At 40.6% G+C, this 27736-nt stretch overlaps 3 protein-coding genes across 10 annotated transcripts in view; all 3 read right to left on the bottom strand.

The window, feature by feature from the left end:
• The window catches only part of LOC110367769 (zinc finger protein 239-like), a 577202-nt gene that overhangs the window by 374286 nt on the left and 175180 nt on the right, over positions 1-27736 (bottom strand). The gene's annotated exons all lie outside the window — the stretch shown is intronic.
• LOC105924712 (gastrula zinc finger protein XlCGF57.1-like) lies at positions 1622-7217 on the bottom strand. The gene is made up of 2 exons (XM_036132330.1): positions 6917-7217; positions 1622-2884 (listed from the first exon to the last, which is right to left on the bottom strand). Exons 1-2 carry the CDS (start codon positions 6978-6980, stop codon positions 1770-1772), a joined length of 1179 nt encoding a protein of 392 aa, XP_035988223.1. The 5' UTR covers positions 6981-7217; the 3' UTR covers positions 1622-1769.
• LOC118560800 (gastrula zinc finger protein XlCGF28.1-like) lies at positions 18146-27654 on the bottom strand. Of its 2 annotated transcripts, XM_036132311.1 has the most exons (3): positions 27321-27654; positions 19711-19806; positions 18146-19638 (listed from the first exon to the last, which is right to left on the bottom strand). In XM_036132311.1, the coding sequence occupies exons 1-3, from the start codon at positions 27382-27384 to the stop codon at positions 18308-18310; spliced, it is 1491 nt and encodes a 496-aa protein (XP_035988204.1). In that variant the 5' UTR covers positions 27385-27654; the 3' UTR covers positions 18146-18307. The 2 variants fall into 2 exon arrangements, with proteins under 2 accessions (XP_035988204.1, XP_035988203.1); XM_036132310.1 differs by having other exon boundaries at positions 18146-19806; positions 27321-27653.

Consider the following 27736-nt stretch of genomic DNA (forward strand, 5'->3'; position numbering starts at 1 on the left):
CCTGGTTCTGCCGGAGGTTTTTCTTCTCACTGTCGCAAAGCCATGAACAATGCAGACGACTCTCCATGTGGCTCTACGCTTCTCCAGGAGTGAATGCTGCTTGTCGGGACTTTGAAACAATCAACTGGTTCCCTTATATAGGAATTTTTTGACCAATCTGTATAATATGATTGAACTTGACTTTGTAAAGTGCCTTGAGATTACATGTTTCATGAATTGGCGCTATATAAATAAAATTGAATTGAATTGAATTTGATGTATTTCAAATAACTCCCGTCCTGTGAAAAATGTCTGATGCCCAACTGGCGTTGATATTTGGACAATAGTTGAAAGGGATGATTCGAGAACTGCCGTTCTTCTAATAGGAAACTCTGCACATATATTGAATAAATGAGTGACAACTTCTCTTCAAGTATAAGAATTTATTAACAGAAATAAATGAACATCCAGAGGACATTATGATGTTGTTCACCTATATTAATAATAGATTTTAAACAACTCATCTTTACTAGATGAGTGAAAGTTAACTAAAACTACCCTAAACAAAATTAAAGAAACTAAGGAACTATGTACACACAAAAGACCAAAAAACAAATACAAAATGTTGAAAACCATCACCCTAAGAATCATTTCATGAATTTGTAATTCACTGCAGATTTAGACCGAAATACATCTTCAAGAATTTGGAATGGGTTATATTAGCTTTACTACTTTAGAACGTCTGGAATGTGTTCAACCCATTGCAACTCAAAGTAAAATAAAACATTATTTGATGAAAATTTTAAAGAACAATTGCCAAAAAAGTCAATATCCTTATGGTCACTCGTTTTTTTATTAATGTAATATTACTACAAAAAATACTTAAGACACATATTGGTAACTTAAGATGGTAGAGGGCACAGTAAGTAGAAGATGACCAGGAGTTATGCTCGGGCACATCAGGGTCACGCAGCCATTAGCAAAACAAAATACCACTAATTTGTTAATGAGCCCAATTCATGCTGTACAAACGCTCGTAGCACAATTGGATGATGGTGGAGCGAAATGAAAAGCATAATGTTTAAACAAACCATAGTTATGTTTGACTTGTTAGTAGTAAGGTTGTTAGCGAGGCTACTGGCGCCTAATGCTTCAGGGCTTATTTAATAGACTTTTAGCCATATTTGGTGTAATGAGCAGACTAGCAAACACAAACAAATGTTCCATTGTTGTTTTAAAACCCTTTTGGAAATAAAGTTAAGTTAAAAAGTTATTTCAACTTTTAACTTTTTGCTCTTCATAGAAGGTACACCTGGTCTGGCGTTCTGTTAGCTGTGACATCATCAGGGAAGACAGATCATCCTCTATTACCATCTAACATAGAAAGTACTCCTGGGTCAATGTGAGCTTCTGTGCTTTCTGTGTCTCTGCTCTGTCTTCTCTAAGCCCCAGTGGGTGGAGGCAGATGAGCGTTCACACTGAGCCTGGTTCTGGTTCTGCTGGAGGTTTTCCTCCCTGTTAAAGGGGAGTTTTCCTTTCCACTGTCACTTCATGCATGCTCAGTATGAGGGATTGCTGCAAAGCCATCAACAATGCAGACGACTGTCCACTGTCATTTGCATCTGTATAATCTGATTGAAGTTGACTTTGGAAAGTGCTTTGAGATGACATGTTTCATGAATTGGCGCTAAAGAAATAAAATTTTATTGAATTTAAAGTTTGTATATCCCTTAAAACACAACCTAAAACACATTAGCATAGATTTGTTTCAAAGATTGCTCACTTTGTTTCTAAGGCTTCTCAGCTGTGTGAGTTTTCATGTGATAAATTAAAGTACTTCTTTTATTGTAACTCTTTCCACAGGTCACACATGAGAAAGGTTTCATACCAGTGTGAGTTCTCATGTGAACCGTTAACTCACTTTTTCGACAATAAGTTTTTCCACAGGTCCCACAGAAGAAACACTTCTCGCCTGTGTGGGTTCTCATGTGATAAGTTAAACCACTTCTAAAACTGTAACTCTTTCCGCAGATCACACATGAGAAAGGCTTCTCTCCTGTGTGAGTTCTCATGTGATAAGTTAAACTACTTCTATCACTGTAACTCTTTTCACAGGTTGTACATGAAAAAGGTTTCTCACCCGTGTGTGTTTTCATGTGATAAGTTAAACTACTTCTATCACTGAAACACTTTCCACAGTTTGCACATGAGAAAGGCTTCTCCCCTGTGTGAGTTCTCATGTGACGTGCCAAATTATGTTTTTTTGTAAAACTTTTTTCACAGGTATCACAAGTGAAAGGCTTCTCACCAGTGTGAGTTTTCAGATGAAAAGTTAAACTTCTTCTATAATTGTAACTCCTTCCACAGGTAAGACACGAGAAAGGTTTCTCATCGTTGTGAGTTCTCATGTGGTAAGTTTGTTTGGAGATGTCAGCAGTGCCATTCTGCCACGTGGTTTTCTCATTTTCCTCCTGCTCATCTCTCCTCTTTTCTGGTTCTTCATTGTTTTCCTCCTGATCCAGGTTCTCAAATTCAGGGGATGGCTGAGAGATGAGTTTGTTCCTGTTCTGTTCTGTTTCATTGGAGAGTCTTTGCACAATAAAAGGAACAATTAATATATCATCCGTCTCCTGTTTCAGCACTAGTTGCTTTTCAGCCTGACTGATGCAGAGTTGCCTCTCTTCCTCTTTAAACTGTTGATGTTCTTGTTCCTCTTTCTCCTCCTTCATCCACAGAGGTTCCGGGATCTCTTGCTCCTGTTTTATCTGCCTAAGTTCTGGTTCTTCTGTTTCCTCTTTTATCTGCCCATGTTCTGGTTCCTCTTCATCTAAAGTGGAGTTTCCCTCTAGGTTGCTGAGCTCAGACTGAACCCCCTCATCTTTACAGACATAATACTTTTGGGAACCTGAAAAAAAGATGAAACAAAACTTAGAAATGTGAGTTAAAGAATGCTCTGTTCAACTTAATCTCTTGAAGAGACACAGTGTTGCATAAGGAAGCTGTAATCAAAGTCACAACTTTTAGATTGCAAAATGACTACTCTCCCCGTTGGGCCATAGTCACCCCAAGATGGAAGAGAGCAATTCTGACATCACTATCACCGTTTCAAAATGTGAGCATTTGAGAATACAAGGTTCTACACTAGGGTTTCTCGACTAAGACATTTATGGTAAATGGCTTGTACTTGTATACGGCTTTATGACGGCTGACGACCCCAAAACGCTAGTCAGTCATTCACCCATTTACACCCTGACGGTGATGAGCTCTGTTAGTAGCCACAGCTGCCCTGGGGCAGACTGACAGAAGCAAGGCTGCCATACATCACCAACACCACCAACAGCAAGGACACAATGACTGACACCTTAGACTTAGACAACTTTATTGTCATTTTGTATGCACAAAGTGCGTACAGAACGAATTTTCGTTTGCATACAGCTTGAAAAATCACAGTAAATTGCATTAAATTACAGGATAAGGTGCAGCGGTGATTTATGTAAACAATTGAAATGTAAAAAATGTAAACAATGCAGGGGAAACAGACAGTGTGCGATTCACAGTGTACAGGTGAGTATTATTAAAACCGTGCAATATACGAATGTGGTACAGAGTCCATTTGTGGCTTGAGTAGTTCAACAGTTTAATGGCAGCAGGGAAAAAGCTTTTGCAGAACCTAGTGGACCTGCAGTGGATGCTGTGGAACCTTTTCCCAGAGGGCAGCAGGGAGAACAGTCCATGGTGGGGGTGTGAGGGGTCACTGATGATGTTACGGGCTCGAGACACACAGCGCTGAGATGAAATGTCTTTAATAGAGGGGAGAGGAGCCCCGATGATCCCTTCTGCTGTCCTCACCACTCTCCTCACGTTCTTCCAGTCGGAGGTACTGCAGTCTCCACCCCATACAGAGAGACAGCTGGTCAGAATACTCTCTATGGTGCTTCTGTAGAAGGTCGTGAGGATGGGCGGGGACAGGTGGGCTCTCCTCATCCTCCGCAGGAACTACAGTCGTTTATGTGCCGTCTTCACCAGTGACGTGGTGTTCACAGACCAGCTGAGGGGGAAGAACCTGGTGAAGAAGCCCCCAAAATGGCTCTTCTTCCTCAGGAAACTGAAACAGACTAGTCTTTCCACTAAACTGCTATAAAAGTTTTATAGAGCAACAATCGAAAGCATCTTGTGTTTCAGCATAACAGTGTGGCATAGGACCTGGACCCAGGAGAGGAGAAGCAAAGGAGATTGTGGGAGGCCATCTGCAGGATTTGGACTCACTTTATGCAGGACGAGGCCAGAGAAGGGCCAGACGGATTGCCACTGAACCCACCCATCCAGGCAATGCACTGTTTGTCCCATTTCCACCAGGGAAACATTTCAGAAGAATTAAATCCAAAATTGATAAAATCAAAAACAGCTTCTTTCCAAAAGCTGAGCGGGTATTGTCTCCTATTGACAAGTTTGTAGTCAGTCACATGTTACAATCACACAAATGGTTATCCCTATTTGCACTCTAATTTCTCTGGGGATAACAAATAGCACAGTTCTGTAAATTAAACCTTAAGATTAGTGCACAAGAAGGTTAGCAAACCCTCCCTTCATGGCCCTATCATCCCATTCCAGACTTGTAACTTGAAGAAAACAGATACAGTGAGTTCTGCCCTGCCACATCAAACGCTAATGAGAAACGGTGAGGTTTCAATAAGGAACAAAAAGTTATAATGACAGCTAGTGGTTAAAACTGGAACAACACATCCACAGCGACAGTTTTACTTGCTGTAAGGTCCTGGGTTCGAGTCCCGGGCTTGGCAGGGACCGCTCTGTGTGGAGTTTACATGTTCTGTGTAGGTTTCCCTTACTATTAAAAGACATGCTGGTCAGGTCGGCGATTAGTGGCGCAGCGCCTCAGGCTAACCATCCATCCTATCTATGAAATTTCGTTGTATGTACCTTGTATGAATAATGACAAATAAAGCACCTTATCCTTACATTTCCTTTCACGGAGACCTGCCATTTAATTAACGGTCCATGTTTGCTGTGAAACTCCACTAAATGTTTACTTACACAGGACGGGTCTATGATGCTGTATTCTCTTCTACTTCTGGTTTGCTTCTCTTATGGCTTCCATGTTTGCAGGCTGCTGCTCTTGTGTCAAGATACGACTACCAAATGCTGTGCACTGCTTTGAGGACCCTGAGCACTCTCATTTGATTGGCTCAGGAACCAGGAAGTAAACACAGGCTATGCTCTAAACCAAAGTCATTCTGAACCGTACCTGTAGGTTTGAAAGGAGGGAGAAAAAACTTGACCAAGCCATTGTTGATGGAGAGGACTGCTTGTTTATATTGAACAAGCAGTTCAATTATGCATTATGTGTTGTCATTTCAGCTTTTAACTTTTTGCTCTCTCTCTTTTTCTTCATAGTAGGTACACCTGGTCTGGCGTTCTGTTAACTGTGACATCATCCAGAGAAGACGGCTCACCCGCTACTACCATCTAATGTAGAACAGATTACTAGATCAATGTGTGCTTCTGTGCTTTTTGTCTCTCTTGTTGTGTCTCTGTTCTGTCTTCTGTAACCCCAGTCGGTCGAGGCAGATGACCGTTCATACTGAGCCCGGTTCTGCCGGAGGTTTTTTTTCCCGTTAATGGGTGGTTTTTCTTCCCACTGTCGCTTCATGCTTGCTCAGTATGAGGGATTGCAGCAAAGCCATGTACAATGCAGATGACTCTTCCTGTGGCTCTACGGTTCCCCAGGAGTGAATGCTGCTTGTCGGGACTTTGATGCAATCAACTGGTTTCCTTATATAGGACATTTTTGACCAATCTGTATAATCTGACCCAATCTGTATAATATGATTGAACTTGACTTTGTAAAGTGCCTTGAGATGACATGTTTCATGATTTGGCGCTATATAAATAAAATTGAATTGTATTGAATTGAAAGTTACTTCCATTCCAGGTGACAAATGAGAATGATTTTGGTGGATTTTCCAGTAAATATCTTTCGTATAGCTCCTTACTTATAGAGTGTAGAGCCCTGTCTGAGTGAACGTGAGGGAGGATACACTGGCAGAAGCTCAGAGGAGGACGAGGTCAGAACATGAAAAACAGTGGAAAAACAGATCAATAAACTTAAAATGAACCCTAAACTGAACAGGTAACGAGTGCAATGACGCTAAAACTGGGTTATGTTCTTCAATTCAATTCAATTTTATTTATATATATGAAGGATTATGAAGAGTTTATAAACAGAGATTAATACGAGCAATAACTGATCAGATTAATTCATAGTGTTCCTGTTCCCTCTGTAGCTACATCAGAATTATGGAAAACACTAAATTACTAAAAAATCATATTGATGGTTTAGATTTGATGAATGAAAAATGTAAAAACAGATTACTAAATCTAATTAAAACCACACAGCCTGGGCTTTAACAGCTAAAATGCTGAATTCATGTAAAGAAGGAACAAGTGGTGCTAAGAACACAGTTCCTAGGCTTTAGCTACTAAAGAGAAAGAAGAAGTGGTGAAAAGTGTAAATTGTCCTTTAAAGGAGCTCAGCAGGCCTAGATTAATGGATGCAAAGAACTATTGTTGGTGTAATAAAGCAGAAAGAAGAGAGCAGATGTTTTCTTGTTGTGAGGCCCTGGAGAACTGATGGCAATCTCTCCATGATCTCCTGGCCACATCCATCAACACAGAGCTGAATAATGTGGGGGGAATAAATGTGCTAGAGCTATTTCTGGCAGCTCTGATTGGTTGATGGATCATTGTGTGTGAATTTTAGCAGCTCTTCTTTGTTCTGATCAGCTTCTTTGATCAAGAAGCAGAAAGAAGGAAAGCCGTTGGTGAAGCAGCTCTTTCTGTCGGATAGCGAGTTCAGCATGGAGCCAAACAACTTTCCTCTGATCAGTAAAACCTTAGTAGCTTAGCTGCTGTTTCCTACCTATTCGCTGTAAGATTATCAGGGGGATCCGGCTGAAATCCAGCAGTCTGCGCTCATCCTCCATCTCTTCCTCCGGCTCCACCAAGACTTCTTTCAACTCCGTCAATCTTTCTTCAGCAGCACTTTCTGCTCGTTGCTAATCTCTCTCTGGGGCTCAACCCAACACCTTTTCACCACAGACATTCACACGTTGCCCTAAAGCACCACAACCCGCCATCAAACCAGCAACTTTAGCTACACAACAACACCATCCCACCTCCTGCTTTGCTACGAGGGTCTTCTTCTTCTTCTTCGTTTTCTTCTTCTTCTTGAGTTTATTGGCAAACATCTTTTCGATGTGCATTACCGCCACCAACTGGTGAGGAGTGTGTGTCAGAATGGCCAATTTGGGTGTTTTAATATGCAATTTTGTATTAAATGACTCTAGTAAAAATCTTGTCCTTTTTATTTTTCAAGCTGTTTTCAGTATTGGAATGAAAACATCCTGGTACCATAAAATTATAAACTCTGGCTAATAATGGCTACATTACAAATCATAACGCCATGATGTTTACACAATGTCTATATAAATGCACAAATAAATAAATATGTCATACTGAAATATTTTTTTTGCCTCTTAAACAAAGATAGACATGGTATTAAGCATTTACATATAAAGTAATACTAGTTTTACATTCTAATAAAGTCACAAGTTTTAATTTTTTCAGTCTCTCACACACATCTAACCCTGACCTTTCAATTCAATTTTATTTATATAGCGCCAATTCATGAAACATGTCATCTCGAGGCACTTTACAAAGTCAAAATCAGTCAGATTATACAGATTGGTCAAAAATTTCCTATATAAGGAAACCAGTTGATTGCATCAAAGTCTCTCCAAGCAGCATTCACTCCTGGAGAAGCGTAGAGCTACAGGGAGAGTCGTCTGCATTGTACATGGCTTTGCAGCAATCCCTCATACTGAGCAAGCATAAAGCGACAGTGGAAAGAAAAACCACCCATTAGCGGGAAGGAAAAACCTCCGGCAGAACCGGGCTCAGTATGAACGGTCATCTGCCTCGACCGACTGGGGTTACAGAAGACAGAGCAGAGACACAACAAGAGAGACAAAAAAGCACAGAAGCACACATTGATCTAGTAATCTGTTCTACATTAGATGGTAGTAGCGGGTGAGCCGTCTTCTCTGGATGATGTCACAGTTAACAGAACGCCAGACCAGGTGTACCTACTATGAAGAAAAAGAGAGAGAGCAGAAAGTTAAAAGCTGTAATGACAACTGTCATTTCAATGTAATACAATGCAAAACTGGAGAACAGTAGAAATCAGTAGAGTGAGAGAAATAAATCCTGATGTCCTCCAGCAGCCTAAGCCTATAGCAGCATAACTATAGAGGTAGCTCAGGGTAACATGAGCCACTCTAACTATAAGCTTTGTCAAAAAGGAAAGTTTTAAGATTAGTCTTAAAAGTAGACAGGGTGTCTGCCTCACGGACCAAAACTGGGAGTTGGTTCCACAGGAGAGGAGCCTGATAGCTAAAGGATCTGCCTCCCATTCTACTTTTAGAGACTCTAGGAACCACCAGCAGACCTGCAGTCTGAGAGCGAAGTGCTCTGTTAGGAACATACGGGGTAATCAGAGCTCTGATATATGATGGAGTTTGATTATTAAGCGCTTTATACGTTAGAAGAAGAATTTTAAATTCTATTCTTGATTTAACAGGAAGCCAATGAAGGGAAGCTAAAATTGGAGAAATATGATCCCTCTGGTTGATTTTCATCAGAACTCTTGCCACAGCAAGAGTTCTGATTCACACCAACAAAATTTTTTGTATATTTTTGCATGATGTTTATATCCACATTCATAGTTTGTTTTAAAAGCCTAGAACAGAGGTCACGGATTAGCGGACCGCGGTCCGGATCCGGACCCACCTGCTGGCTAATCCGGACCCAACCTGATTTAAAACATTTATATATCACTGCATGTCCAACGACAGTGTCTAACTCAGGGGTTAAAGTTCTCCGTCGCTGCGACGGATTTCCGTCATTTGGAAATTGAGCGCAAAAAGTCCCGTCTAGACTTTTTATTCAAGGTTTTAATCTGAAGCTGCTCTCAACCAATTAAACCTGCCAGAGCCGGGACATTAGCCAATCAGAAAGAGAGTAAGGCGGGTCTTTGCAAAGCGAACATTGCCAGTCTGAAGTTTATCAGTGTTCAATCATTTTAATTTTTGGGAGAGCGTTTTAAACTGGCCACAGATGGTATGACTGAGAGTAGCGCTGATCAAAGGTTTTCTTTGGATTTATGCAAACCAGCAGGTCAGAAAGCTTACCGGATAGAACAGCTGACAACGACTTCCTCGGTAAGTCTTTCTGTTGCTACTCCTACAGTTAAATAATTAATCATTTCCACCTGTGGCCATGTCGCCTGTCAGCGTTTATTCCCTCGCTGATAAACGCGGCGACCAACCAGGGATCTCCTCGTGATTCGCTATTATGTTTTCTTTAAAACACAAGAAGAGTAACGCGCTAGCTCAGGCTAATTTAGCGTGACCCTTGAAGAAGAAGAGTTGGAATGTGAAACGATGTCCCGCTGCTGTCAGTATGCAGCAGTGTTCACCTGAGGAGCAGCTGCGCTCCAGGACACTAAATAAAATGACAAGGATTTTGATGTTTACAGAATTGTTAAGAAAACAACATCAAAAAGATAAAACAGATAAACTGCAGCTACAACATGGACTGGAGAACAGGTTCTAACTGGGTGAGGCCAGAGAAAGGAAATTCTCAGACAGTTTTTTTATGAAGTTAAAGTGGAGCGTGGACACAGGGTTCATCCTGGACAGGTGTCCAGTCACTGGGCTGAAATATAACCATTTTATTAAACTTCAAACAAGTTAAATCATGCCTTTTTATAAACTGTAATTATTAATTGGTGAACAATAACGGGCAAAGCAGAGACTGATTATTGTAATGTTCAATCTGTGTCCAATTAAAATGTATTATGTCATGATAGTGTTGGTGATGTGTCCTGCATTGTCCATGGTTGTGGTTGGCCTTGTATGATCATAATATTGGTTTATATTGAATGTGACAGGGAGCCAGTGGAGTTAATGTACAGGTGTGAAGGAGATGATGTAATGATGAAGCTGCTGTCCTCTGAACCAGCTGCAGTTTATGGAGGTTTTCCGGAGGAAAGGGAGGAAAGGGAGCTGGGATTGTAAAGTGAACTGTGGACCAGTTTGTCAAAAGTGTGAAAGAAGAACTTGATGCTGCAGAGATGAAAGTAACCCAGATGATGATGTGGATGTGGAAAGTGATGGAGAGGCTGTCCTGGATGACGCAAAGGCTCTAAAGCTGAAAGGTGGCAGAGATACAGGAATTTTCAATGGATATTTTAAAAGTATCAGATTTAGTTGACTTTGCACACTAAGCAAGTGAGCCAACTAATACGGCATGATGTCCACGGCCCCAGGAATATATGGGCTGGCGAGAAAAATCTTTCAGTCAAGCATTATTTTTGCTTCAACCCCTGTGCTAACTTCACTTGCGCCGCTTCTCTTGTTAATATGGCAAAGCCCTCCGGAGCGTCAGGCACCAGGATGCACGTGATGCAAATTAGCCAAAGAGCTTTGTCAGTCAGGGTTGTTGCTGCTGGCTACTTTTTAGAAAAAAAAAAGCGATATCAAAAATCACTTTGGATTTTAAAATAGAAAAACGTTCTATTTTTATGTTTTGTTTTTTTGTTTTGTTTAAAAAGGCAATGTATAAGGTGGATGCATAAACATTTTATTTCAGTGTTAAATACTGTTTGAAGTAACGGATTGTAATTAAAAATGTGTCCGGACCTTTACTGGTTGTTGATTTTTGTTATTCGGACCCCGCTGATTTTTAAGTAGTGACCCCTGGCCTAGAAAAAGGTTTTAAATCTCCAGGTCATTCCAGAGTCTCACACTTTGCTTACATCTGGGCCAGGAGCTTAACGCCCTTGAAAGAGACTGTTTAGCACAGCTTCATGTGCTGATGCTGGAACTCCAGGTACTTCATTTGGCAACGTGATTCAGCCTTAGAGACAACAAATTAATAAGCATTGAAGTATAAGATAAGATAATAACATAAGATAGACTTTATTGATCTCACAGTGGAGAAATTCACTTGTCACATCGGCTCAATAATCAAAAGAAGGTGCCAAAAGGAGGAAAAGGTGTATGAGGTAAATACAGTGTGTCCACATATATACAGTGGATCGAGAAAAAAAAGTCTGATTTATGGGTTTGGTTTCTATGTTATCAGCGTATAAAAACTCATGTTCAGAACCAAATACGGCCAGAGTTGCTCCCTCTGCCTTTACTCCCTCGGCTCCCATGTCTGGATGCTCTCCAGCGCGTAATGAGGCGGAGGCAGGGGCGCCTGCAGAAATTTTTTATAGGGGTGGCCAGAAGGGGCCACTTCAAACTCTTGGGGTGGCACCGAAACTAAAAGCCATAATTTCAAGATTTTATTCTACAGTTGTAGTAAAGCTTCCTGTAGAAAACTATCAGAAAGACTTAAGTAAACACCTATTGTTATAATTTGGTTTATTGTGTGATTTTTAATGTTACTAATGATCTAATGTGCATAGACACAGACCAATAACAGTACAGTTAACATTTTGAGGTGAACAATAATTGCTTTGTATTGTGTAATCATGTAGGAATAGGGTGTAAAATTATTTATTTATTAAATACAAAAAAATACTGGGGAAAAGCAGATACTGGCAAATAAAAATAGAAGCAAGAACAGAAACGACATCTTTATTTATGTAACAGGAATTTCAGGGAAACCAAGGAACAACAGTCATATTTTGACTACAAGGTTATACAGTATGTGTAAGAAACAGTTATACCTTTACTTAGTCTGAAACAAAAATAATAATTACTTTTACAAAAATAACTTCCCAGCAAAGATCCATATTCTCCAACTCTGGTTACCAGGCTCAATTCAAGCCATTTACATGTGTTGTGCCAGTCTTTAGAAAAGCATCTTCTTCTGTCTCCTTGACAGGTTCGAGGGAAGATTTTTAGTTGTGGATTCATGGACCGCTCTACTCTTGACTGGGATATATCTATAATGAAACAGGAGCGAAAGTCTGTTATTCTGACATTAAAATGATGATAACAATAATAATACCAGCCTCTCCGTAGTAATGATCAATTATAACTGTATTATTGGCCTCTAGGGATTTCGATTCAGACAAACAAACAAAACTAAACTATATATATATATATATATATATATATATATATATATATATATATATATATATATATATATATATATATATATATACACACACATTATTTATTAAGTTACATATTTAAGTGAGTCCATCACACTAAAAAACTAACACACTAAACAAAACATACATTTCTTCCGAGGATATTACTTTCTAGACAATTCATTAATTTCATCATTATGGCTACATGGTCATAACTTCACCTGTCGGTCCAGGAACACCTGCTTTCGCTGAGTTCTGCCATGCTTCTGTGATCAATGATGCTGACTGTTCCTGCTCTGCTGCTGTCTGATGCTTTTCCTCATCACTGTCCTCTGATAATCCTGGCTGTATGTCCTCATCATGCTGCTCTGTCTGTTCCTCTCCTCCATCCACCTCCTCTTTCTCCTCCTCCTCCCTCGTTCTCTGTTGCTTCCCTGTCATCTCTTTATCTCCTTCTGCTGTTATTTTCTTCTTAAAACAAGAGGAGATGTCTGTGGACTTTCTCTTCATTGTCTGGAAATTGACAAACCATACAGAAGCACCAGCTAACAACGGTAGCTACGTAACTCTTTGAAAACTTGTCAAAAAGACACAAAAAGCCGCTGTAACAGGAGCTGATCCAGTTCATATACCCCCTCTTCTTTTACAAACGAATGATTTGACTTATTTACTTACCGTTAGTCTTGTTCACTTTCCACCTTTTATCACCGTTGAAGGCGGGCACGCGCTGAGCCGTAGTTGTCTCAGATCGCAGCAGCGGCAGAGTGAGCTATGGTGCGCAAGAAGGTCAAGAAGAGCGGCTGTGCTGCTGGCTATGCATAATGGGATGAAACGCTAAACTGACTCTACTACCATTTACACTGGCGAGTCGGGTGGCCGGTGGGGTGGCCAGGACATCGCCAGGGGTGGCCGTGGCCACCCCTGGCCACCCCCTGGTGGCGCCACTGCCTCCAGATTAAGTAGGATTCCTCTTGGTGTGTAGAGCGCCATTTTTTCTCCAATTTCCTAACATTGTGCTTCAAGGAACGCAGCTCTGAATGGGGTACCGCGAACGAGCTATTTTTAGAAACGTAACGTCACGATGACGTCACATCACGTGGTACGCAGTGGGGCAAACTCCGGAAACCCGCCGCTGTGTCGCTGTAAAAGAGACGTGTGTTAGCCTAGGTTTTACTCGTTAAAACGACTGCTTTTTCCAAATCTAAGACCATGGTTTTTAAACATTGTTGCTATGGAACGTGCAACAGCGACTCGAGGTACGCTGATCGGCCGCATATGAAGGATGTTTTCTTCAAGACTGCCAAGGAGAAATGTGTGCGCTGGTACACCGGTGCGGTCGGCCTACATATGTAGCAAGCATTTTGTCGGAGGAAAGGGCCCAACCGAAGAACATCCTGACCCAATTCCAGCGACATCAAGTCAAGGTAAGAGTATTTTGGTGACCGACATGTTAATAAAGAAGCGCCTGCTACCATGATCGCATATAGGCTGTCATGGTAGCAGGCGCTAACATGATAGCCTGCTACCAGGATAGCCTACTCAAAAACATTTCAAATGAGACAAACATTAAACATATACCGATTCCTGGACGGTGATTGCAAACAAAAAAAAACGGCCGACGCCGCCATGATCGCCGCGCAGGAAAAAAAAACAAAGCTTACCGTTCATCAACTCGGCCAGTTTTCCAGTCTTTTTAAGCCCTAGACACTCAAGCCATCGCTTGAGCTGAAGGTTGGTGTGTTCTTCAACAGTGCGACCAGTAAACCGTGTGCCTGGGACATCGTCTTGGGAAAGTTTAATGGCTGCAAAGTTGGTCATATAGCTGGTTCTGTTGCGCGTGTAATAACTGGCTGCTACGGGCGTTCTGCAACTGTCTGTCCTACCTAAGCAGCAAAAGGGGCGTTGCTCTTGAGACGAAGGACGTGACGTCCTGTGAATAATCAGCTTCTTTTTCAAGGGAGCTACATTATCTAATGCAGAACGCAATGAGGAAGTCACATTGTTAGCAAAGGTATCGATTTGTGAATGGGAAGAAACAGCATTGCTGCCATCTACAGGGCATTTCTGCAATACTAAGGATATTAAAAGGGGGACAGACTAAGTTTTGATACAGCATTGTCAAATAAAGATCTACTATAATGGAACCCTCTTTTGGGGGTGGAGAACTCAGATTAAACTCAAATGTTATTAAAAAATGATGAGACAGGACAGGGTTGTGAGAGAATACTGTTAATTCTTCACAATCAATGCCATATGTCAGCACAAGTTCTAAAGTATGAAGCCAAGGGTGCGTCAGTTTATGCACATTTTGAGCAAAACCAATTGAATCTAGGATCGTTTTAAAGGCTACACTAAGGTTATCACATTCAGTGTCAACATGGATGTTAAAATCACCCACTATAATAACCTTGTCAGTGTTTATCACCAAATCAGATATGAAATCTGACAGCTGATCCAAAAACTGTGAGTAAGGGCCTGGTGGACGATACAAAACAACAAACAGAAGAGGTTTTATTGCTTTACAGTTTGGATGATGGAAACTGAGGGTTAAATGTTCAAAAGAACTGTAGTTATTAATTGGCCTGGGACTAATTAATAAATCAGACTGAAAGATGGTTGCCACTCCTCCTCCTCTTCCCACAGATCTGGGAATGTGGAAATTTGAATAATTGGAGGGAGTTGACTCATTTATACTAACGTAGTCCTCTTGTAGCCAGGTTTCCGTGAGACAAAATAAATCAATCTGATTATCAGAAATCAGTTCGTTAACTAACAAAGTCTTTGGAGGGAGAGACCTTATATTTAATAGACCACATTTAATTCTTTTATTTTTTGGTTCAAAGCGATCCGTATGGATTCGTATTAGATTTTTATGATTTGTTCCTTTTAGATCAGTTTTTGATCTGTTAAGTTTTGGCCGTGGGAAAGACACCGTCTCAATAGGGTAATGGGTGGGTAACAGTACAGAAGCTGCAGAGAGGTGTGTTAAACTACGGCTCTGCTTCCTGGTCTGGACCCTGGGTTGTCAGCATTTAGGAGAACTGATAAATCCGGCCAGATTCCTCGAAAGAAGAGCTGCACCATCCAAAGTGGGATCAATGCCGTCTCTCCTGATCAGACCAGGTTTTCGCCAGAAAGTTTGCCAGTTATCAATGTAGCCCACGTCGTTTTCTGGACACCACCTAGACAACCAGCGGTTGAATGATGACATGTGGCTAAACATGTCATCACTGGTCAGATCAGGCAATGGGACCAGAGAAAATTACGGAGTCCTACATTGCTTAAGCAAACTCACACACCGAAGCAACACCAACTTTGGTGACCTCTGATCGGCGTGACCGGGTGTCATTACTGCCAGCGTGAATAACAATTTTGCGGTATTTATGCTTATCCTTAGCCAGTCGTTTTAGGTAGGATTCTATGTCGCCCGTTCTGGCCCCTGGTATGCATTTAACTATGGTCCCTGGTGTCTCTAGTGCCACGTTTCTCACTATCGAGCTGCCAATAATTAAGGCCGGCTCCTCAGCGGGTGCGTTGCTGAGTGGTGAAAATCTATTAGAAACGCAGACGGACTTGTGGTGATCTGGGGGCTGGAATCTAGAGCTATGTTTCCTACGAACCGTCACCCAGCCAGCCTTGTTACCAGGCTGTTCGGGTGCTACTGCTTTTGGTTCGCTACGTGAAGTTACTCTATGCGGCTCCGCGCTAGCAAAGGAGCGGCTATCAGCTGGCTTTTCAACAGCACAGAACCGGGTCTCCAATTCTGACACCCTCGCCTCCAAAGCTACAAAAACACTACATTTATTACAAGTACCATTATCACTAAAGGAGGCAGAGGAATAACTGAACATCTGACACAGAGAGCAGCAGACAGGAGACTTAGTCAGAGACGGAGAAGCCATTATGAGGCTAAGGCTTGGCTAACGCTAGGCTAAAGCTAGGCTAGCGACCTGTTACCACGCCAAAGAACAAACCGTGTGAAACACGAGGAGTTCCCAAACGTGATGAGCAGCCACAGAAAATGTTTTAAAAGTGCTTATGTTTGGAAACAGATGTTACAGCAAAGAGGTTTAAAGATAAAAAGCGAGAGAACCTGGAGCAAAAGCCCGTCGTTCACACAGCAACAACAGGAAGTGACACAATACGCCTTACCGCAAACAGGAAGTCATCAAAAAAATGTACCTAGTTTCTCGGTGTCAAACTATATTCTGAATACATTTTCAGCGCTCTAATTATGGCTCTGAACCCCTATTCTTTGACCTTTCAGGTCAACAGTCAGAACTCTATGAGGGAAATGAGCTTTGGACGGCTGCAGCACCAAGATGGTCGACTCAACGTTCAGGTGTCCTCTTAACTTTGACACCAGCGGACGTTAGACATCGTTGGACCAAACCGACCAGACATAAAAATCCAGCATCAGCCAAGTGACCAATTACACGTCTTTACGTTATTTGATGTTTTTCAAATAACTCCCGCCCTGTGAAAATTGTCTGGTGCCCAACTGGCTTTGATATTGGGACAATAGTTGAAAGGGATGATTCGAGAAGTGGTGTTCTTCTAATAGCAAACTCTGCACACATATGGAATAAATGAGTGACAACTTCTCTTCAAGTATAAGAATTTATTAACAGAAAATAATGAACATCCAGAGGACATTATGATGTTGTTCACCTGTATTAATAATAGATTTCAAACAACTCATCTTTACTAGACGAGTGAAAGTTAACTAAAACTACCCTAAACAAAATTAAAGAAACTAAGGAACTATGTACACACAAAAGACCAAAAAACAAATACAAAATGTTGAAAACCATCACCATAAGAATCATTTCATGTATTTTTAATTCACTGCAGATTTAAGTTAGAGACCGAAATTCATCCTCAAGAATTTGGAATGGGCTTACATTAGCTTTACTACTTTAGAACAACGTCTGGAATGTGTTCAACCCGTTCACAATGCAACTCAGAGTAAGATAAAACACTATCTGAGGAAGATTTTAAAGAACGATTGCCAAAAAAGTCAATATCCTTATGGTCACTCGTTTTTTTATTAATGTAATATTACTACAAAAAATACTTAAGACACAAATTGGTAACGTAAGATGGTAGAGGGCACAGTAAGGAGAAGATGACCAGGAGTTATGCTCGGGCACATCAGGGTCACGCAGCCATTAGCAAAACAAAATACCACTAATTTGTTAATGAGCCCAATTCATGCTGTACAAAGGCTCGTAGCACAATTGGATGATGGTGGAGCGAAATGAAAAGCATAATGTTTAAACAAACCGTAGTTATGTTTGACTTGTTAGTAGTAAGGTTGTTAGCGAGGCTAATGGCGCCTAATGCTTCAGGGCTTATTTAATAGACTTTTAGCCATATTTGGTGTAATGAGCAGACTAGCAAACACAAACAAATGCTCCATCATTGTTTTAAAACCCTTTTGGAAATAAAGTTAAGTTAAAAAGTTATTTCAACTTTTAACTTTATGTTCTGTCATTTTTCTCTTCATAGAAGGTACACCTGGTCTGGTGTTCTGTTAGCTGTGACATCATCAGGGGAGGCAGATCATCCACTATTACCATCTAACATAGAAAGTACTCCTGGGTCAATGTGAGCTTCTGTGCTTTTTGTGTCTCTGCTCTGTCTTCTCTAACATAGAAAGTACTCCTGGGTCAATGTGAGCTTCTGTGCTTTCTGTGTCTCTGCTCTGTCCTCTCTAACATAGAAAGTACTCCTGGGTCAATGTGAGCTTCTGAGCTTTCTGTGTCTCTGCTCTGTCTTCTCTAAGCCCCAGTGGTCCGAGGCAGATGAGCGTTCACACTGAGCCTGGTTCTGGTTCTGCTGGAGGTTCTCCTCCCTGTTAAAGGGGAGTTTTCCTCTCCACTGTCGCTTCATGCATGCTCAGTATGAGGGATTGCTGCAAAGCCATCAACAATGCAGACGACTGTCCCTGTCGTTTGCATCTGTATAATCTGATTGAATTTGACTTTGGAAAGTGCTTTGAGATGACATGTTTCATGAATTGAAGCTATATAAATAAAATTAAATTGAATTTAAAGTTTGTATATCCCTTAAAACACAACCCAAAACACATTAGCATAGATTTGTTTCAAAGATTGCTCACTTTGTTTCTAAGGCTTCTCAGCTGTGAGTTTTCATGTGATAAATTAAAGTACTTCTTTTATTGTAACTCTTTCCACAGGTCACACATGAAAAAGGTTTCACACGGGTGTGAGTTCTCATGTGAACCGTTAACCCACTTTTTCGACAAAAAGCTTTTCCACAGGTCCCACAGAAGAAATGCTTCTCACCTGAGTGGGTTCTCATATGAAAAGTTAAACGACTTCTAAAACGGTAACTCTTTCCACAGGTCACACATGAGAAAGGCTTCACACCGGTGTGAGTTCTCATGTGAACCGTTAACTCACTTTTTCGACCATAAGTTTTTCCACAGGTCCCACAGAAGAAACACTTCTCGCCTGTGTGGGTTCTCATGTGTTTAGTTAAACCACTTCTAAAACTGTAACGCTTTCCGCAGATCACACATGAGAAAGACTTCTCGCCTGTGTGAGTTCTCATGTGATAAGTTAAACTTCTTCTATCACTGTAACTCTTTCCACAGATCACACATGAGAAAGCCTTCTCTCCTGTGTGAGTTCTCATGTGATAAGTTAAACTTCTTCTATCACTGTAACTCTTTTCACAGGTTGTACATGAAAAAGGTTTCTCACCCGTGTGTGTTTTCATGTGATAAGTTAAATGACTTTTATCACTGAAACACTTTCCACAGTTTGCACATGAGAAAGGCTTCTCCCCTGTGTGAGTTCTCATGTGACGTGCCAAACTATGTTTTTTTGTAAAACTTTTTTCACAGGTATCACAAGTGAAAGGCTTCTCACCTGTGTGAGTTTTCAGATGAAAAAATAAATTTTTTCTATATTTGTAACTCCTTCCACAGGTAAGACACGAGTAAGGTTTCTCATCGTTGTGAGTTCTCATGTGGTAAGTTTGTTTAGAGATGTCAGCAGTGCCATTCTGCCACTTGGTTTTCTCATTTTCCTCCTGCTCGTCTCTCCTCTTTCCTGGTTCTTCATTGTTTTCCTCCTGATCCAGGTTCTCAAATTCAGGGGACGGCTGAGAGATGAGTTGGTTTCTGTTCTGTTCTGTTTCATTGGAGAGTCTTTGCACAATAAAAGGAACAATTAATATATCATCCGTCTCCTGTTTCAGCACTAGTTGCTTTTCAGCCTGACTGATGCAGAGCTGCCTCTCTTCCTCTTTTAACTGTTGATGTTCTTGTTCCTCTTTCTCCTCCTTCATCCACAGAGGTTCTGGGATCTCTTGCTCTTGTTTTATCTGCCCATGTTCTGGTTCCTCCGTTTCCTCTTTTATCTGCCCAGGTTCTGGTTCTTCTGTTTCCTCTTTTATCTGCCCATGTTCTGGTTCTTCTGTCTCCTCTTTTATCTGCCCATGTTCTGGTTCTTCTGTCTCCTCTTTTATCTGCCCATGTTCTGGTTCTTCTGTTTCCTCTTTTATCTGCCCATGTTCTGGTTCCTCTTCATCTAAAGTGGAGTTTCCCTCTAGGTTGCTGAGCTCAGACTGAACCCCCTCATCTTTACAGACATAATACTTTTGGGAACCTGAAAAAAAGATGAAACAAAACTTAGAAATGTGAGTTAAAGAATGCTCTGTTCAACTTACTCTCTTGAAGAGACACAGTGTTGCATAAGGAAGCTGTAATCAAAGTCACAACTTTTAGATTGCAAGATGACTACTCTCCCCATTGGGCCATAGTCACCCCAAGATGGAAGAGAGCAATTCTGACATCAATATCACCGTTTCAAAATGTGAGCATTTGAGAATACAAGGTTCTACACTAGGGTTTGTCGACTAAGGCGTTTATGGTAAATGGCTTGTACTTGTATACGGCTTTATGAAGGCTGACGACCCCAAAACGCTAGTCAGTCATTCACCCATTCACACCCTGACGGTGGTGAGCTATGTTAGTAGCCACAGCTGCCCTGGGGCAGACTGACAGAAGCAAGGCTGCCATGCATCAGCAACACCACCAAGGGGTTGTGGCAAGGACACAACGACTGACACCTGGTGAAGAAGCCCCCAAAACGGCTCTTCTTCCTCAGAAAACTGAAACGGTCTGGTCTTTCCACTAAACTGCTATAAAACTTTTATAGAGCAACAATCGAAAGCATCTTGTTTTTCAGCATAACAGTGTGGCATAGGACCTGGACCCAGGAGAGGAAGGATCTCAGACAGGTGGCGAGACCAGAGCATCAGAAGCATGACAAGATATTTTTAGAATTGGAATGATGAAGACAGGTCCGGATGAGTAAGTCTGAGGACTGACGGTCCATAGATAGACTGCAGGGAGGAGTTATCAGTCCTTCCTCTCACCTTCATGGCAGTTTGTACCATGTGACTAAGTTTAGATTCTAGTTGCAGAGAGAGGTAACTGCACCACGCTGCTGTTCCAGACCTAATGATGCTGAGAGAATAAAAACCTGAGCTTCTGGTTAACCCCAAAGGCTCAGAGTCTATGTAAGAATCCCAGTCTCTGCTGTAGATGGGAACGTATTGACATGAATTTCCCACTTGACCAAGTTATCTAAGTGAACAGCCAGATATCTGTAAAATATCTGACTTATTTTGTGGTCATGAATGAAAAGCGGCTGATTGTCACCCAGAGGCTTAGGGTCAAAGATCATCTCCTGTTTTCCTGGCATTGATACCAGGTGGTGTCATTGCACCATTGAACAAAGGACTGTACCTCATTAAAATATGGTGAGGGGCGTCCATACCTTCATGCAGCCGGCTGAGAACAGCAGGATAATCAGAGAAAAACATAATATCCAGGGCAGCTGCTGATGCAGTCATTTGTGTGTATAGTAGAAAGGACCGGAGACACAGCCCTGAGGAACCCCTGTGATGGTGGACCTCTGGCAGGGTGCTGCTAACTCCAACAAGCTGTGATCTACTTGTTAAAAGATAATAAAACCATTTAATGAGAGAAGGATTAAGATTCATCTGCTGTAGTTTCCTGATGTTGTAGGGTATTAAAAGCAGAGCTAAGATCTATGAACAAAAGGCAGGCATAGGCCTTTGGTTTTCAAGAAGTTTAAGTGTTAGGTGTGTGGTGCCATTGATGGTATCATCTGTAGCCCGTACCTGCCTGTAAGCGAACTGGAATGGGTCCAGACCAGGATTTATCGCCCATTTTAAGAGGGACGCATCCTATGAGCTCTTCAGAACAGGTTTTTAAAAGAAAAGCAGAAATACCATCTGGGCTAACCTCATTAAAGAGTGACTGGATTTAAAGGATTAACCTTCAGCCCTAGACAGGAATCAGCAGAATTAATGGACTGTAGTAATTTGTCACACTCTGAAGAGAGATCCTGGGTTTAAAAACCTCATAATAAAGTTACTGAGCTTTTTAAAGACCATGGTCTGTGATAAGACACCTTCTCTCTGTGGTCATATTAACTGCTGCTTTCATAGAACCCCATACATGTTTGGATCCCTCAATAAGAAGATCTTCTACATAGTATCCCTGTTTTTATGCCTGTTTTTCCAACTTATAAAAAATGTCTCAGTTTGTTCATAAAACTGAGGCCTTCAGAGACTCAATAGTTCCCTCAGACCACATAGATACTGTCTTGAACTATAGATTGCTCCTTTTAAGCATAGTTTTGTATATCTTGTATATAGATAAAATGCACAGTGTTGTGGTCAGAATTAGAGAGAGGAGAGTTTTTTAGCACTTTAGCCCCCCGAGACCAGGCAGAAACAGTACTGTTCTCGTCCATTACCATGACAAAACGGGTCAATTAGAGCGTGCTTTTAGTTTGTTTTTGGAATCTAAACAATGCCTACGACTTGTTGTAGGCATTGTTTAGAAGAAAGAAATGGATAATTTCAATGAAAAGAGTGCAGGCAGACAATCCCAATGGACTGGGGGAGCCATCATACCACGACAGAATTTGCAGTCTACACTTCATCTCCGGTAAATACAACTTAATTCTGCTCTAATCATTGTTCTACTTAAATAATTATCTAAATAAAAAAGTAGGATATATACTTAAGTTAAGATGTAAACATTTGTTTTGTAATAATATACGTACATGTTAGGGCTGGGCAAGTTAACGCGTTAATTTCGCGTTAATTCATTAGACTATTAACGGCGATATTTATTTTATCGCGCATTAACGCATGTTGCTCACATGCTTTCAGTCAGTGTCAGTCAGCAGGCGCGCTGACTGCAGCGCGCTGTCACGGCAGCACTCTCCCGCTCCCCCTCCCCTCTCGTACATGGCTCAGTGGCGCCAGCCAATCAGCACGCAGGCTCAGCCTGGCCCGCCCACTCAGCTCTCACACAAACTTAACACACAAACAGCTGAGAGAGACCGCAGCAGCGGAAAAACATGAACAGGGGAAGTAGCACCGTTTGGCTTTATTTTAATACCGTAAATGAAATCAAGCTGTATGTTTTGTAAAAAGCCGGTTAAATTCAGTGGAAACAACAAATTCTAATCTAAGCACGTGAAAAAACATGAAAACGTCGAGCCACAGAAACGGAGAGAGGAGACGAAACTTCTGTCATTGCCCCGACAGACCCACAGACGTCTCTGACTGAGGCGTTTCAGTCCTCCATGGAACATCCAGGTAGATCAGTGGTCATCTTCAGCAGCAGTTCATGTTAACTTTCAAAGTAGATATTATCTATCATATGTTACTGGAGCCCACACATAACATGTAATTAAGACCTTGAAAGAACCCAGTACATATATTAAAAAGTGTTATTTAAGATAAGATAACATTAGCTAATCCTTTTTTTATCCCACGACGGGGAAATTTATAGGATTAAAGCAACAGGCAGGTGCACACAACACAGACAAAATTACATAAGGATTGAAATATATAAGAGGTGGATTAGCAAAAAAACACTGAACATAACATTATTGTTATTATTATTATTTAATTGTAATAATAAAATAAAAAGGTCAACAGTTTTATGATACATCAAGCTTAGGGACTGGCTAATATACAGCAGGTCAAAAAAGGCCATATTTTGGCTGCAGTGCTTGCTGTTCTCTTATGAAGAAAAGATCAACTAGTGCACTAAATTCAATAGATGGGTTGAAAATATCCAGTATAAAATAAGATAAGTGCTACAAATGTTACAACACTTTTGTTCATATAGCAGCAGAACATTAAAATAAAAGTGCTCTTTACACTACTTTTGAATTCATTCTTGGAGTTTGTAAATACAATGCGATTAATCATGATTAGTCGGGCAAATTATGCGATTAATCGCGATTAAAAATTTTAATCGTTGCCTAGCCCTAGTACATGTACAATGTATGCAAACCCTCTAGCATGAGTCTGTGAAAAGGATTAATAGGACAAAAACACCAAAATAATCCATCCATCTATTTTCTGACCCGCTTAATCCCTCATGGGGTCGCGGGCGTTGCTGGAGCCTTTTTCCTGATATAAAATAATTGTAGCCGTCCAGTGGTTTCATGGCTTTCATGCTCTCTTGTCCGTACTGGCCTGCGTGTTTATAAGGCAGCTGTATGTCGCGGTACGGAACCCTTGGCCAGCATTTCACAGACTCGCTCCGTCCCTTCAGGCTTTTGCTGTGTGGATCTGGCAATCTGATACCATCAACTATCAACTTACTCTTAAAATGATCTTGTGATATGTTATCTAAAGAAGAAAAATACGTGGAGAACTCGTCAGTTTCTCTGTTTGCGTCCGCCATTGTGTTCGCCTTTTGCCTACCAGTCCGGCGCGCATGCGCGAAAAACCCGCATCAAAACAATAACAATGAACTGGTCGCCCGAACAGTAGAGAACCCATCCAGTTCGATAACAGAGCTAATGGGTTTTTATTCATCTGCTTTCCAACATTAATCATCTGCTTTCCAACAACAGGCCTTGATAAATTGGTTAATTACAATAATTTTCAGCAGAATTAAAGTTCCTTTAAGGAACAATAGAGTTAATTTAAACAGAAGGAAGTTTTAATTAATGGAAAACTGGATGAAGAAGCACATCTGGTTTATTGGATAAAACAGTAACCTCTTGAAGCTCTCTGTCTTGATATGTTTGTTGCACTTCAGTTATTGCTCATAAAAATGGTGTCAGTACTGAAAAACCCCTTGACCGCGGTAAATCATTAATGGTGAAGAGGATTGCTGTGTTGGACACCTTCTGCACACTGTCAACACCAAATGATGAAACAGCAGAAAATACATCTATCCCCAGGCTTCGCCCCGGTTTACAGGCCATCAGGATCAGCCACAGTGATATCTGCAGCTCAACTTCATCAAAGACATGGGCTTGGTAGGTAAATCTATGTTACAAAAATAAACTACTAAAATAGTTGTATTATTAAAATATTCTTGGATTTTCCATCAACAATGACTAAAAAAAAGGTAATAAATTTATTTTATTTATTAATTAATTAATTTCTTAACAGGGTTGCACCTTGGAACCCAAATGCCAGAGCTGTCCCACCTGAAAAGGGGATAGAGTCCTGACACAGGAAGAGATCTTCCTTGGCCCAAAGGTGTGACTCCTGTAGTTAATCTCAATCCAGTGCAGGAAAATACATATTAATAAATTTTATTAAACATTATAATGTACTGTAAGCACTGTCTTCTTGTATAGGAACATCATTAACATAATTTGCTTTTATTCCCAAGGTTTGGATAAGGGGAAGCATATCATCAACATCTTTGACAACCCTCTCCCTGTCCAACCAGAGAGATGCGTTAAACACCAAACTGCCACACTGTCCCCACAAAAATATAAGTATGTTATCAATGTTTATCGTTTGTGTAATAGCAGTAGTAATGTACTGAATTTAGAATATTTTTTTTAGCCAAATTCACAAAAGGATAGCACAGAGCAGCAATAGTACCAGCAACAAAACATACTGCATAGCATTTCCCAGAAGCTGTGCATCATTTTGTGTATTAGACCCTTGGATATTTATCTAAATAAACGGAATACTCCTTTTATAATATACCTCTTTAATGAATGCAAGTGTTTTAAAAATATTTTATCTCATTCACAGATTTTATGTAAAGACTGTTAAGAGTTGACTCATTTGTGGAGATAGCTCCCTTCAACCCAACCCATGTGAATGACAGTGACAGGCAACCAGTGAAAATCACAACCATATGGGCTACAATCTCTGGTAAAGTAGTTACATCTTGAATATAATGTGTAAACAGGATTATAGAGAAACCGGGCAATGTAAACCTCATAGCATAATGCATAACACTAGGTTAAGTTACAGTTTTACTAGAGATAATTTTTGTATCCCATGGCTACATGCACAATGTTTCTCCCCAGTTATGCCACTCGTCCTGTTTGAGGGTACCACTTTCTTTCTGCAACGCACAGAAGACCCACTGACAGGCTGGAAACAGTATAAAGAAGGTGGAAAAAATAATTTTTCCAACATCAGCCATCACTGACATCCTCCTGTTCCTCCACCACAAATGCTTCTGGGAGCCAATTGAAAACCTAGGAATCAGGACAAAGTCAAAAAAAATCCTTCACAATCCAAGGAACAAATTGCATCTTAGAAACGCATATCCACACTCTTATACAGAGTAACCTTACCACACACACACACACACACACACACACACACACACACACACACACACACACACACACACACACACACACACACACACACACACACACACACACACACACACACACACGTAACTTGATGTCAATTTTGTAAACCTAATCCTCTTAACATGTTCATACTACGTGCAATAATTACAATATATTGAACTGTATTTTCCTATGTTTTATTAAATACTCAGTGTGTCATATAGGGTTTGTCATTCTTTTCTATAAACAAAAAATATATAAATTATTACCAAGGAATAGTGGATAGTGATATTTTACTAAATTTTATTTCTAAGACATCTCAAGACATCTTAAGACCATTTCTATAGACACGTCTTATAGACATGTCTTGACTTACCAAGACATTTCAACAAATGTGTCTTGAGACATCTTAAGGCGTCTTGAGATGAGGTGATGGCTGTGGTGAAAATTTAAAGTTTTCACCACTTCTTCTTTCTCTTTAGTAGCTAGTAGCTACTAAAGAGAAAGAAGAAGTGGTGAAAACTTTAAATTGTCTTTAAAGGAGCTCAGCAGATTAATGGATGCAAAGAACTATTCTTAGTGTAATAAAGCAGAACTGAGCTATATAATACACTGGAGTGCTGATTTGCCTGAAAAACTGAAGTCACTGGCCGCCATCTTGCTCCTCCCTACTCTCCCAGAATCCCACAGGATTTGGTTGCAACAACAAGCAGTTTTCTGGCTGAGTGAAAACGTTTCACAGGTAATTCTGCAGTCAGTGGATGTACTAACACTATCAGCTACTAGGAAATTAGATGCTGAAATATTTTACATGTTATTCATATTAAATATATATATATATATATATATATATATATATATATGTGTGTGTATATATATATATATATATATATATATATATATATATATATATATATATATATATATATATATATATATATATATATATATATATATATATATATATACACACATGTATGTAAATATATGTTTTTGTATATTGTTATTTATATATTTATAAATGTTATATATGTATATATTTAAATAAATAAAATGCAAAATATTTCAGCACATGACTTTCTCATTACGTGATAGTTTTAGAACATAACATAAAAGTATATGGCATTTGACTTTTTAAAAGTCTTAAGCCCCCCCTGAACATGAAAAAAATCCTCGTTATTCGATGCTGTAGCGTACATATTCCCTAGTTACTGGGGGGAAATAGGGAGTACCAATATGGCGGCTGGTGGCTTCAAAGCGACTCGTTCTAACAGGCGGCGATTAGCACTCCAGTGTATAATAGAGCTCTGATTGGTTGGATCATTGTGTGTGAATTTTAGCAGCTCTTCTTTGTTCTGATGAGCTTCTTTGATCAAGAAGCAGAAAGAAGGAAAGCCGTTGGTGAAGCAGCTCTTTCTGTCGGATAGCGAGTTCAGCATGGAGCCAAACAACTTTCCTCTGATCAGTAAAACCTTAGTAGCTTAGCTGCTGTTTCCTACCTATTCGCTGTAAGATTATCAGGGGGATCCGGCTGAAATCCAGCAGTCTGCGCTCATCCTCCATCTCTTCCTCCGGCTCCACCAAGACTTCTTTCAACTCCGTCAATCTTTCTTCAGCAGCACTTTCTGCTCGTTGCTAATCTCTCTCTGGGGCTCAACCCAACACCTTTTCACCACAAACATTCACACGTTGCCCTAAAGCACCACAACCCGCCATCAAACCAGCAACTTTAGCTACACAACAACACCATCCCACCTCCTGCTTTGCTACGAGAACCAAAAGAACTTTGGAACGACGTCAAGATGGACGTCAGCACGTGCGCAGCAGGATTCTTCTTCGTTTTCTTCTTCTTCTTGAGTTTATTGGCAGTCGGCAAACATCTTTTCGGTGTGCATTACCGCCACCTGCTGGTGAA

Source organism: Fundulus heteroclitus, unplaced genomic scaffold (assembly GCF_011125445.2).
Source record: "Fundulus heteroclitus isolate FHET01 unplaced genomic scaffold, MU-UCD_Fhet_4.1 scaffold_49, whole genome shotgun sequence".
NCBI lineage: Eukaryota > Metazoa > Chordata > Actinopteri > Cyprinodontiformes > Fundulidae > Fundulus > Fundulus heteroclitus.

What these genes read in the sequence shown, in the direction of transcription:
- LOC105924712 (XM_036132330.1), bottom strand. Translation starts at nt 6,980, where the DNA reads ATGGAGGATGAGCGCAGACTGCTGGATTTCAGCCGGATCCCCCTGATA. An exon ending in GATAATCTTACAGCGAATAG is followed by an intron (nt 2,885 to 6,916) that starts GTAGGAAACAGC and finishes TCTTTTTTTCAG; the next exon opens with GTTCCCAAAAGTATTATGTC.
- LOC118560800 (XM_036132310.1), bottom strand. Translation starts at nt 27,384, where the DNA reads ATGGAGGATGAGCGCAGACTGCTGGATTTCAGCCGGATCCCCCTGATA. An exon ending in GATAATCTTACAGCGAATAG is followed by an intron (nt 19,807 to 27,320) that starts GTAGGAAACAGC and finishes TCTTTTTTTCAG; the next exon opens with GTTCCCAAAAGTATTATGTC.